Source organism: Telmatherina bonti (genome assembly GCF_933228915.1).
Source record: "Telmatherina bonti genome assembly, chromosome: 13".
In the NCBI taxonomy this organism is placed as follows: domain Eukaryota; kingdom Metazoa; phylum Chordata; class Actinopteri; order Atheriniformes; family Telmatherinidae; genus Telmatherina; species Telmatherina bonti.
The window spans coordinates 15713810-15726726 of record NC_136611.1 but is presented as its reverse complement, the minus strand read 5'-3'; the positions used below and the strand labels follow the sequence as shown (position 1 = coordinate 15726726).

The 12917-nt window shown below is 36.9% G+C and overlaps 1 protein-coding gene across 1 annotated transcript in view; it reads left to right on the top strand.

Moving 5' to 3' along the window:
- The window catches only part of ipo11 (importin 11), a 135790-nt gene that overhangs the window by 27959 nt on the left and 94914 nt on the right, over nt 1-12917 (top strand). The window contains exons 7-11 of the mRNA XM_079250701.1: nt 316-374; nt 7902-7950; nt 11239-11309; nt 11423-11615; nt 12220-12372. Coding sequence (XP_079106827.1) covers nt 316-374; nt 7902-7950; nt 11239-11309; nt 11423-11615; nt 12220-12372 — 525 coding nt within the window. The remainder of the gene's footprint in view (nt 1-315; nt 375-7901; nt 7951-11238; nt 11310-11422; nt 11616-12219; nt 12373-12917) is intronic.

The following is a 12917-nucleotide window of genomic DNA, read 5'->3' as shown; positions in this document are numbered from 1 at the left end:
CACAAGCTTACATATCCACACATTCACACAAGTACATTATTATTTAAATGAGTTACAGCAGTCTACTATTCATAGAAAGGAAATTAATTGCATTATTTTCCCCTCATATGATTTGAGTTATTACAAAGTAATTAATGGAACACGTTGTGAACTTGTAGAATTATTCATATGAGCTTCAACTCTATAAAAGACAACATGTAGAAGGTGAGCTTTTCAGACTAAATTTGCCATTGATGACAGACCTTGATGATTATCTTCTTTTTTTTTCTTTCTTTTTTTTTTTCTTTTTTTTTTTTTTTTCTGTTGGTCGCTCAGTGCTTCGTAAATTGACTGTCCATGGATTTCAAGAGCCACAACAGAATATGGAAGTAATGGTGAGCTTTAAATTATTTATATTTTTGCTTCAAATGTGTTCATGTTTTTTTAAAAGCTGTATTTCTTTTCTTTCTTTTTTCTTCCTTGTTTGTGTTTTGACTTGAAAGTGACTCCGGTCACACCGTGCAATATGGATTGATGTGATGACTGGAAATGCCTGAACAGTTCTGTCTGAGCTCTTTTTTTTCCTCTCTGTCTGTGAAGAAAGTCAGACTCCACGAAAATACTAATTCAGTTTATTTTAAATCTGGTTTAAAATAATCTTCTGCATATGCTTTGGGTTTCCCCTCTCATGCCTCTGAGTTAATGGAATCATTCTCAAAAAATGTTCTGGTCTTTTGCAGGCCTGGTTATGGATCTTTTTTTCTGCATGATGGAAGTTTGATTTGATAAAAGTGTAGGATTTAAAGAAGGGGGGGGGGGGGGGGTGAAATCATGGGGATGATGAGTTAAAAGTGATGTTGAAAAGTAGTTATTGTATTGATCCTCAGCTACTATAATGCTATTTTAGACATGAAGCTGTGTGGGAGATTGGGGGGTTCCCATGACCAGAAAGTGGTCCTACTGTTAATTTTTGTTAGGTTTTTTTTTCAGCATCCATTAATATAAATGCTAAAAGTTTGAATAAAAAAGCCACATATCGTACATAATTCCACTTTCTGTTAGATAACTTACAGGTCTGTTCATCTATCTATTTTCTATATCTACTTTATCCTGTTTTACGTCATTCACACACACTCTTGGGGTCAATACAGAATCACCAGTTTATATGCATTTTGTTTTGGATAGAGCCCACATGAAAAAGGTGTTTGCCAATTGTCCCGTAATTCCAATCACTCTGAAGACGTTGATGTCATTACCAGGCAGTTGGCCTTCTGTCGCACTAACTCAGAATAAAGAGACTAATTTTTTATATGCTGTGACAATATGCTTTTGTCCTGATTTGATTTGACTTGATTTTTTGGATGACTATTCGATTTAAGTTGTGATCGTAATGAGTCTTTGATATTGCTGGTTTTTGTAGACAAAAAACAAAAGAAAAAGTACAAAAAATTTTGTACTTATAAAGATTTTTGCTCGTCATTTTTCTGAATTTCAGTTTGGAAAAAACAACACCGTTGACAGACTATCATTCTGTTGCTTTAGTGCCCAAGAAAACAAGTAAAAAGATCAATAAAAACTATTATTGATTATTTTTATTTATTTGAAAGAAAAAAAAAACAAACCAATGATCTTTTTAACAAAAAAAAATCAAATTGAAAATTGTGAAGCAAAAAATTACAATATTCTATTTAATCGATTCGATTTCCCACTCCTTATACACTGTATGATTATGCTGAATACAAACTAGAGACTTACAGACAAGTTTTAAAAATGTGCACTGTGCCCCAACATCCCCTGCTCTGACACCTCTTTCCCAGACCAGCTCATCTCCTTTTTGCTCCTGCTTTGAAGAGGACAGCAGACAGGCAGAGGACACACAGCCAAACCCATCATAGCGTGATCAGCCCCCTGCCATCCAACATCATCATGTACTGTGAGGCTCGTGTGGCGTGGACATCAGAAAGGCACCAGGTCTGAATGGTGCACTAAGGAGAGTGCTGAAATCATCAAGCCCATCAGTTTACTGCTGTATTCAACGATATCTTCAACCGTTTTCCGCAGCATGCTGAAGCCCACCTGCCTGCAAACTGCCACCATAATCCCCCTGGCCAAATCCTCTGACATCACAGGGTCCAATGATTAGCAGCCTTTGGCCCTGACACAGCTGATCATGGACTGCATGGAGGGACTGGTATTAGAGCATGTCAAGGTCAATGCCCACCCATCTTTGACCAACAGTAGTGTGCCTACAGGTCCAACAGGTCCACAGATAAGGACTTCTTCATCACCCTCCACACACTGCTCTCAGCTACAGTTAAAACCCCTAAACATACATCACGATGCTGTTGGACTTCAGCTTGGGATTAAACTCTGTCAGCCCCAGCCGACTGATCAACAAACTGCAGACACTGCGACTTGGAACCTCCATCCATCCTCTCCCTGTCTAACAGACCAAAACACGTCAAGATGGGGACCTCCACAGTCCTCCATTATCAGTTGACTTCTGGAAGTGGAGGACCACACTGCACTCAGACCTGAGCATCAATGAAGAAGAAGCGGAGCTCTCGGAGAACCTGGTCTGCACTGTAAACAGCACCTACATTATTAAAAGAGAAAAAAAGGCCCAGCAGTGTCTCTTTATCATGAGAACGCTGAGGGTGAATAAACACCCTCCCTCCACCTCTACTGAAAAACTTTTACTGCTGTACAACAGAGCGTGTCCTAACCTATGGATGTACAGTGGGGTCTGCCAGCTACACTGCATGCAGCGGGTCATCAAGACTGCTCAGTGGATCACTGACTCCCCGCTCCCACCCCAACACACCTGCAGCAGTTTTTTAATGCAGACTATATATAATATTTTTAATGGACTTTAATATTTATTACTCATATACCCTTTACTTTTCCTGTGACATTGTAGCTGTTATTTTGTCGTACACTTGTACGATGACAATAGAGCTTCTTCATCTTAATCTTTAGAACACCTATACATTAGTACTACATTTCACAAACAACCCAACCTTAATAATGTTGTTATGTATAACAACAGCTCTGTTGTCAGCTGTGCTATTTACACTAGAAACTAGGTGCTTAACATATTAGAGAGAAGTTTAATAAAAAATATTAGGCTACCTATGTTACTGGGTGAAGCTACCTCTAAATCTGGAATCTCAGATCCTCTGCAAGTTCCTTGACCTTCTCAGTTTGGAAAATCAAGGTTACTTTATAATTTTTTCATTAAAAAAAAAAAAAAAATCCTTTGGAAAATGACTTTTATGTCTCAAAATTAGCCTAGCTACGATTGTACCAGGAATCTTCTTGTTGTGCAAATAACTATACAGAAGAGCAAGATTTTATCCAGATAGCTACGTGTGAAAGGAAACAAAACAAAAGAACCAACAAGAACAAAATTAAATTAGTCAAAATAAAGTGCTACAACTTTGTTTTGCATTTCACTTTTTTTATTTAGGTGAGTCAGCCTTTAAAATTTAGTGGATCCTCATATTTTATTTCTTTTTTTTAAATTTAGTATTAGCTAAATTGCTGCAGTTTACTATTATAATGCAGCAATGTGACATTGTGATCTATATGTAATATCTGCTAACACTAATAGCACATATGTAAAAATACGAGTTAATAAGAAATAGAGAAACCCACATAAATTGTGTTATGAAGACCAGTGTGGCAGCATTGCACCTTAATATTGATCCTGCAGGTTTTTAGAGCTCTGCTAGGTGAATAAAACACGATTTTTCTTAAATATATTCTGTCATTTCATGCTGCAAAGATGGTGAGCTAACATTTCCTGGAGATGTAAATCAGTATCTGGTGGTTTTACAGGTCATAGCATATGATTCAATAATCTTCATAGTCATTGAACCATTCCATAGGTTCTTGTTTCCTCTTCCATCAGGAGTAGAAATGCTACTTCACCGGGTGGAGGTGATTACACACTACAACTTCTTATTTTCTGTTCTTATTCACTAGTTCAAAACCATACCAGCAAAATGCATTAAACACAACAGAGACATTACATCATTTTATATGGTGGGTCAAAGATTTAAGCTTTTTCTTGAATTTTACCTGTTCAAAGCTGTGCTGAGGGGGCTACACAGTTCAGCGGGGTGCAGTTGCCATGACGGCTTGAGCTAATTATGTTAAAAACATGAAGGAAAAGTAAAACTACTACTTTGCTTCTTGCAGTCCTCCCCTGTGGTTTGAGACATCCCCAGGAGGGGTTGCTAAATCCGTACACCACATTGCAGCAGATATTCATTTGATTTTATCATGTTTCTAAATCTTCAAATCTCTCATAACTTTAGAGATAGAAGTGTTTTGGCTTTAAAAACTCTTTTTGTCTACATCTTTTAGTAAGCATAGAGTCTGTTGATTAAACACAATTGTTCAGCAAAGGTTGACACAAGTTCACGACATGATGTCAATACTAACTGCTTTTTCTACTAGATTAAAGAAATGAGCTGAGAAGGCTGGGTTATTGAGCCTTCCGACAGTAACTAGTGGCGTTTTTATCTGACTCGTCAGCAGTGCATTCATAATTAAAGGCCTGCACCTCCCAGACAGAACAGTGATCTGACCCTTAACCTGAACTAAAATGACCTAAAGCTTCAAAAGGTTTTGCTCAGACGGGATAGCATTAGTGTTTACTCTACTGGCATGTTAAATGAGTTGAAATAGTTCTATGTGACAGCTGGACGCATCCCATGTCACTAAAGGTTACCTGATAAAACTAAGTAGCAGGATCAAAAAGTAATGAAGTCCAGAAAGGACGTGAATGATGTGCACAAAAACAGCACACTTTATAAACCACACTTATCTCTTATAAAGCCACCTGAACACCCAGTGGAAACGTCTAGTCAGCTTCAATCAAAACGGTCTGCAGCTATGGAACAGGCGTTAAAATGTGAGGAATGGGAAGGAAAATTTGTCACCTTTTTTATGTTTTTATATAACAAACTTTAACTTTGTTATTTTGCAGACATTTAATTCTAAGATATACGGTAATTGAGAAACCGTGGTTTAAACAGTAGTTACATTGAATAAATTAATAGACATAAAGAAAATAAATAAATAAAATATATAAGTAACAAAAGGTATATTTTGTGTTCTTTAGTGAAAGAAATAAGGAAATGTCAAGCAGTCATTTGGCTTTCTATCTCTTGTTTCTATTATTAATGCATTTTATGGCCATGTTTGTCTCTGAGTTGGGAGATGGCAAGGACGTTTTATGACAGAACAATGTCAGTTCACTGCGTTCTGCTTTTCAACTAATGAGCCAAAGTTTTGGCTTGAAGGCTGAAGGTTATACAGTGGTCAAAATACTCTCATTAAAATGTAATTTGCCTGGAGCTGTCTCTTATTTCTGCTCACTGTAATTGTCAGAAGCTAATATTTCATGTTTGCATGTAAATGCTTCATGTTTTTTTTTCTGATGGTGTACTCCAAAGGAAAGAAAAAAGAAAAACGATAAGTGAACTAAAGTACTATTTTGTGGTCAATTAGTCATCAGAGTAGTTTACAAACTAAAAGGATATCAGGTTTCCCAACAGCCACTATGGCCACTTTCTGGTACTACAAATCTTCATTCACATCAATTTGCTATTAACCCCTACTCATTCATTCATCTATTTTCTGTACTGCTTAGCCCAATTCCCATAATTGGAAGCTGGAGCCTATCCCAGCAATTAGCAGGGGAGAGGCAGGGTACACCACAAACAGGTTGCCAGTTCATCGCAAGGTCATCACAGAGAAACAAACAACCATTCACACTTGCTCCAAGGGAGAAATTAGAGCGATCAATAACCTACCGTAACTACTACTGTTTGAAACAATGGAATATTCCCACCTGCATATAAACTATCCGATGATGATAAAGAAGTTGTCAGTGGGCACCTGTAACTACACTGAAGGAGAGTTAATGATAAAAAACAAGCAATGCTAAAGGCTATTGAAAATGTCCAGTAAAATAGAATAAAGCTATAAGCTGCATAGAAGATGAAGCTATCTGGCACTGACCAGTCCAAAGAGGTCGGTTTAAAAAGTTAGAAAAGCCTCGATCCTTTGGATGGATAGTAGAGGAAAGTTTCAAAGGCCATGGGCTCTATGGTCAGGTGGAGTGGAGAGCTGGAAAGAAGAGGAAGATTGAGATATTGAGTTTGGGATGTAATGTAAGGCTGGAGGAGTTCAGGAAGATTTAGGGAGCCATTTATGGAGCTCTTTGAGGAGAGGGGTGACATGTTCCATAGCCGAGGCTTGGGTAATGATTCAGGCAGCAGAATTCACAACTAACGGGACTTTATGGATTGAGTTGTGGGGCAAACTTGATTGCAGAGAATTGCAGTAATCAAAGCATGAATGAGGGTGAAAGGTACTGTTGGGTGAAAGAATTGGGCGTCAACAGTTAGCAGCACATAAATAAAAGTAGGCTGACTCAGGTTATTGATGGGCTTTCGGTATGTTCTTATCTTTACTCATCTTTTGATGATGATCATTAATAAAAATTAATGTTGGGTTTTTGTAATTAAGATTTTCTTATGATGTGTAACATGACATAACAGGTTTGAAATTAATCAGTGGATTGTTGTTGGACTTAAATGCCTTGAATAGAGTTTTTATTTATCACGGCTTGTGCCATAGTTATGTTTTTATAGTTATTACTAGGCCATTTGTTTGATAAAAATCAAACATCATCACACAAGGTTATGATGCAGAAAATTACTGTAAGCTAAACTCCAGTTACTGTGAAGGTTAAACTAAAGTCAGATCATTTCATTAGTGAAGGAAAAGTGAATGAGCAGAAAAAAGACAAGGCAGTTTTTTGTGTAATATTTGGTTTAAATGAGAAGCTTCATATTTAAGATGATAAAGAAAATATTCTGACATAAAAAGCTTGTTCCATCTGTGAAACATCTGGCTATATAAGTTTTTTTTTTTGCATTTTAATACATTTAATACTCTGCTGAACAATGAAAATTAGAATTATAAGAGTCCTAATAAAGGTTTTGCAAGAGCTGTCAGAACAGAATGTTTTGAAACCACTTTTGTTGTAGAATAACTTCATTCTATGAGTTGATTTCTAAGCAAATACTACCGACATAAGGCTAGAATATATTGTTTGTTTTTTTTTAAAAACCTTATTAAGTAGTTAAATGGTGTTGAGAATCCAACAAACCAGAAAGGCTACATTCATACAAAAAAATACATGAACTTTTGCTTCCCAACACCGTCTCTATTCATTCTTACACCTAATTTACTGCCTACATAATAATCACTTGATTCCTTTGTACTTTCCCCTTTTGTGTGCTTCCTTTCCAGTGTATCCGGCTCTATCTCTCTCGGTCTTGAACAGTCAAACTTTCATCATCATATCTCATCTAGTTGATTTTTTTTTGTTTTTTTTTTAAATTTCAATATCCTTAATTTCACCTGTTACAAAATTCAAGCAACAGTCTAATTAAAGTATCGAGAGCTGCATTGTCCATCATCTCCCATCCCTCTCCTATAAATCACCCCCCCTTCCCCCAGTTCTGTACCCTCCTTCTAACTCCACTAGGACCTTAGGTTCTTGGTTTGAATGTATTTGCCGGATGTTTGATTAATGGCGCTGCTATTGACCTCATGGCTGAACATTAATGCCGAATTAAATGGATTGCACTTCCATCTATCATCTAATTTCTCATGCTAAGCCGCAACCACACTAGGCAATAGAAAATTGATTCTCATTCATGTTGTGTAGCAAAGCACCTTTATTTATGCCCACATGTTCAGAAGGCAAGTGAACCCCCACACATGCACACGTTTATGTTCCTCTGTAATGCTTGTGAAGCAGTCATGACTGATTCAGCTGCAGAAATGTCAGAAAGATTCAACTTTATCATACTCTCTCTGCATTTTCCCCCTTTCAGGGTTTCCTGAATGCAGTGTTTGAAAGGCTAAAACAGTTCTTGGAATGCTGTGAGTACATGTCTCTTTCTCTGTCTCCAATCTCTGATCTTAAACCTCTCCCTTCGGTAAACAAACAAACTTAAAGGTGTTTCATCTTGTTCCTGCAGCAGGCGCATACTTAAAAGTCTCAGATGGTTCATGTCATTCTGCGTCTAGGTCTTATGATAGTGCTGCAGATTGTAGGTGTCAGATAAGAAGTTGATACATAGTTTTCTTTACAGGGCTTGTTTATTGTTAGTTTTTATTTCTGCTCCTTCCCTGGTGTGAACTGAAGACCTGTAAAATCTTCACATTTTTATGAGTTGTTGCATCTTGAAAGAGCAGATCCTGGTGCTACAATGCAAACTGAGCATACCTTGGATATTGTTTGGTTTTCTAGCCGCATTTAAAAAATCTGGGAACAGATATAAGAAGGCAAATGGCCTAAAATAGCCTTGTATATTAAAATATACCAATCCTGCATCCTACAAGTGTTTAAAGAGAAAAATCCAGCAAGTGATTTTATACTTACCCTAATAATAATTATAGTAATACTACTACTACTACTACTACTACTACTAAGGATAAGAATAATAATGTGCTAGTTTTTCGATACTATTGCAGACTTTCCTGTTAACATTCATACCTATTATATACAAACTGTTTTTTCATTATAAATGTTGACAATCTAAAAATGTGCAGGCTAATATGGATATAGTTACCAAAAATAAAAATCTGACAAGAATAGGTACTGTATGCAAGTGCAACAGGTATAATAACCTTTTTTGAATTCACTGCCACATAGTTGCATTGGTAGCTGCCAAACTGGGCAAAGTCTGCCACTATGATTAGAAAGTTCTACCACTGGAAACGGAAACATCTTTCAGCACCTGGAGCCCGAGAATGGCGAATAGTTCCTTCCACTGAAACCAAAGTAATCATTTTCTGTTTCAGTGGGCCCCTTTTTTCTCTTCCATACAAGTTTACCATAGCAACACATAATGAGTGTGAGATAAAAAACTCCTCAAGCTGCCACCGCGGTTTATGTTGGAAATGAAATATCATTTGGGATATCAGCCTGAATGATCTCTTCTAATATTCACCAAGCTGATGGCTGTGGAGACAGAATCAGGGCCCCTCTGGTATTTGGGCTTGGCAGATAGGAGAAACGGCAAGGCAGCTCATAGCCGGACAAGTGGGAAATATCAGCTCTGCACAGCCTGATAAAGTCAGCTATATAAACTGCTGGTTTTGGACAGTCTGTTTGGTCCATTCAGACGTCTGGCTTTCTGTTTGATGTTTGTCCTCTAATTGAGGTCACCTGTCTTTTTTTTTTTTTTTTTCCTGTTGTTTCACTGTTGAGAACTATTATGTGAAGTTTAGACACCTGTCATAAACAAGAAAAGCCCTTTGCCCCCCATATTTCTGTCAAAGTTCTCAGATTTGTCAGGTCTGAATGCATGTCCGCAGTGACTTTGACAACTTACCATGGCATCTGCTTACATCGCCGGCTGTCCCATACTTTTTAAACGAATGGATAATTACATGGACACAATGTCAATGAAGAACAGCGATGTTTTGATTTACATAATGCCCGATCTATACATAATCGTAAAGGAGCAAACACAGCAGACTTTGAGCCAGATAACCTCATTGCCGTTTGAATAAGGGCTTGCCAATAGAAATGAAGGTGTGTTTAAAGTGAAAGGAAGCAACAGTGTTGCATGTTCACGATGATTTGCAGCGGAACAGCAATGCAACAGACTAGGATATTGTCACTGCTGATTTCATCAGTGGGGTTAATGGGACAGTAAACCACAAGGGACGTCTTTATGGACTCTGGCATCTTGGCTGGGTTTTATGGAGACCAAATTTATATAGGAACAAGTGAGTCATTTCTTTTTTTATATATATATTTTTCCACTAAATTTTATTTTCTACAGCAATGAGCTAAAATGATGGTAACAAGACAGCAAGGTGAAGAGGATTTTTAACCCAAAAGAAAGAAATTTCCTCAAGTAAATAGTGATAAATGAGTATGTACATACATCCAAAGCACCCTATCCCTCTTGTCTTTCCTCTAATCTGCAGCAGCTACTCTTGATGGATTAAAACCAACTGTTTACTGTAGTCTTTTGTAAATCAGTTGTTTATTTCAGCCTTGTTTTAAATAAATGATTGTTTATTTTTTATGTTTTATAAATAGTCTATGTTTCAAGTGAAATCCCAAAATGGTTAAAATATTCCTCAATATAAGCCAAACATGTTTTAAAGTGGCATGTTTATTTTCCCCTCTTAAACCAGGTGCTTGACATAAAGGTTGCTTTATTGCATTAAAAAGCAAAACGTGTGTTTCACAAAAGTACATATTGTTATCATTACCAATCCTTTCCATGATATGAACAACAATATGACTGATAATTATTCTTTCTTATTTGTCTTGGTCAAAAATTAAACAAGTCTCATTCCTTGTTCAGTATATTATACAAGACGCTACTTTCTGCACCAGGTTATAGTAGGCAATATTCAGGAAGTTAGATGTCCTACCATAGCATCCATTAAGCATTGCTTTGCTTTTATTTCTGTTTGGAAGCCCTCGCCATGCAGGTTAAGATGTTTTTTTTTTTTTGTTTTTTTTTAATAGATCTAAATGGCAAATGCCTTTTTGCACATTTTATACAAATTCTTACTGGACTTGTCTTCCTTTTATTACACATCTTAATACTGAGAGGAAATTTTGGAGGCACTGCACGTCAGCACCTCCAGAATCCCTCTTCAAGATGTTAAAGCTTCATTAGTTTTCACTTCTAATAATATTTGAGTCTGTTTTTAATTAGCTTTGATCTCTGTGTGTGTGTGTGTGTGTGTGTGTGTGTGTGTGTGTGTGTGTGTGTGTGTGTGTGTAACTCAAAAGATTTCCTCTCAATTATTTGCCTTATTTGAAAATATAATTACCAACACATCTAATTAAATGGCACACATTGTAGGAATAGCTTAGGAAAAATAATTGTGCAGCATTTCAACCCATCTTGTGCAAAAGTATTTAATATAACTTTATTTTAATTCATTTTTTACTCTAAGAAATAAAATCTATATGATAAAAGTTTCTGTAATTATCTGTGATTCACACTGCAGTTGTTTTATTGGCTTCTCTTTCGTAAGATTTAGGACTACATACGGTAGTATAAACATGATAAATGACTTTTTATTTATCTGGTTAAATTTTGCTTTGCCAAATTATGACTTACAGAGGACACCGTAGGTCTGAACTGAGTGTGTTTCTAATGGAGGCTGCCCATGATGCATTATTTGTTTCAGGTCGCCAGGTTGGTTCAGAGAGCACCTGCAGAGAGAAGCTGGAAAAGACTATCATTCTGTATACTAAAGTGGTAAGCTGACTTTTCCAAATGCACAGAGTGAAATGTGTTTTCAGCAAAGCTATTTTTGCTCATTATAGCTTCTCCAAGTCATTTCCCTTTCTTGTCTTCTTTGTACAATGCAGTTGTTAGATTTCCTGGAGTATCATCCGTGTGCATTCATACCACTAATCCAGCGCTCCCTGGAATTTGCCGTCAGCTACGTGTTCACACCTGCTGGAGAGGGTGTGGCCTTTGAACGCTTCATTGTCCAGTGCATGAACCTCATCAAGATGATTTTAAAGAACGATGCTTACAAACCTGCCAAGAACATTGATGGTAAGATGCGATAGCTTAATTAAAGAGATTAGAAAAAAAATGAATAAAAATTAAAACATAAAAAGATACTCTTGAAGAGCAATAAAAACAAATCCAAACATTGAGAAGGAAGAACATTGAATTTGAAGTTCTTTTCTGGCTTAAAGGCGGGCAGAAATTGCTTCCTGTTCTTCAAAGGAGATCCCTGACAGTGATTTAAAAAGCATGTTTAAATACCTCCAGTGTCACTGTTTCTCATGCCTATTTCAAGCTGTCAGAGAAGCCTCCAGGACTTCATTAGCAGTTGAGCACAGCGCTTGTTGTTTGTTCTGCCAGTTAGTACAGCTTTCGGTACACTTTACTGGAGATTATGCTACAAAACAATCACTCTAGCAAAGCTCATGTTTGCATCCAAGTTTAGTCACCTGGTTTCTTTTGAAGTCTGACGTCTGGTTTGCTTTCTCATAAACAACAAAACAAAAAGAATCGTGTGTTGAGTTTTTGTACTGAGTAGATAAAGAGACGAGAAAATCATTTTCCTGGCATAAATTTCTATTTATAAATTTAAGAATGATAATTAAGATTCTTGTGTTCTTTGACTGTCACTCCTGGGTCCGTTCCACAGAAAGTAAACCAGAGAGTCTGGAGGCTCACAGGATCAAGACAGCATTCTTCACCCATCCTACGCTGACAGAGATTGGACGCCGGCTTGTCTCACACTACTTCCTCCTCACAGAGGAAGAGCTGACAATGTGGGAGGAAGACCCTGAGAGCTTCGGTAATGGCAAAGGTTCCAGCATGCAAGCTGAGTCCAGATATTTTATCTGGATTTAGAGAACTGATTGAGTTGACAGGCATGTTCAGATCAGTGATGTTTTGCTTGTTTAACAGTAATATATTGGATTCATATTACTTGTGAAAACGCGTACCACGTTAATTGTTTTATTGAGCTGGTGTTTACAGCAATGGAGCAGATCATTATGCATCAAACTAGAGGCTTTTTTTTTTTTTTTTTAAATCAGCATTACGCTGTTTTTTTATGCTGATTTGGATTTTATTTAAAATTTTTGTGAGATGTGTGCAATGAAATAAAAAAAAAAAAAAATCCAAGTAAGAGCCATCCTTAGATCTTGCTAACACATTTTGTCATCCCCAAAACCCAGTGTTCTTGAATAATTATCTAATTATTCACATACCCAGATTTTTGAGTGCTTACAGACCTTGTTTTCAGTCAAACAGAACCACACAAATGTAAAAATAAGCTGGTACCATGCAGCGGTCAGACAGCTTGTACATTGTTTTTGCTGAGCAGTTTTTACTCCA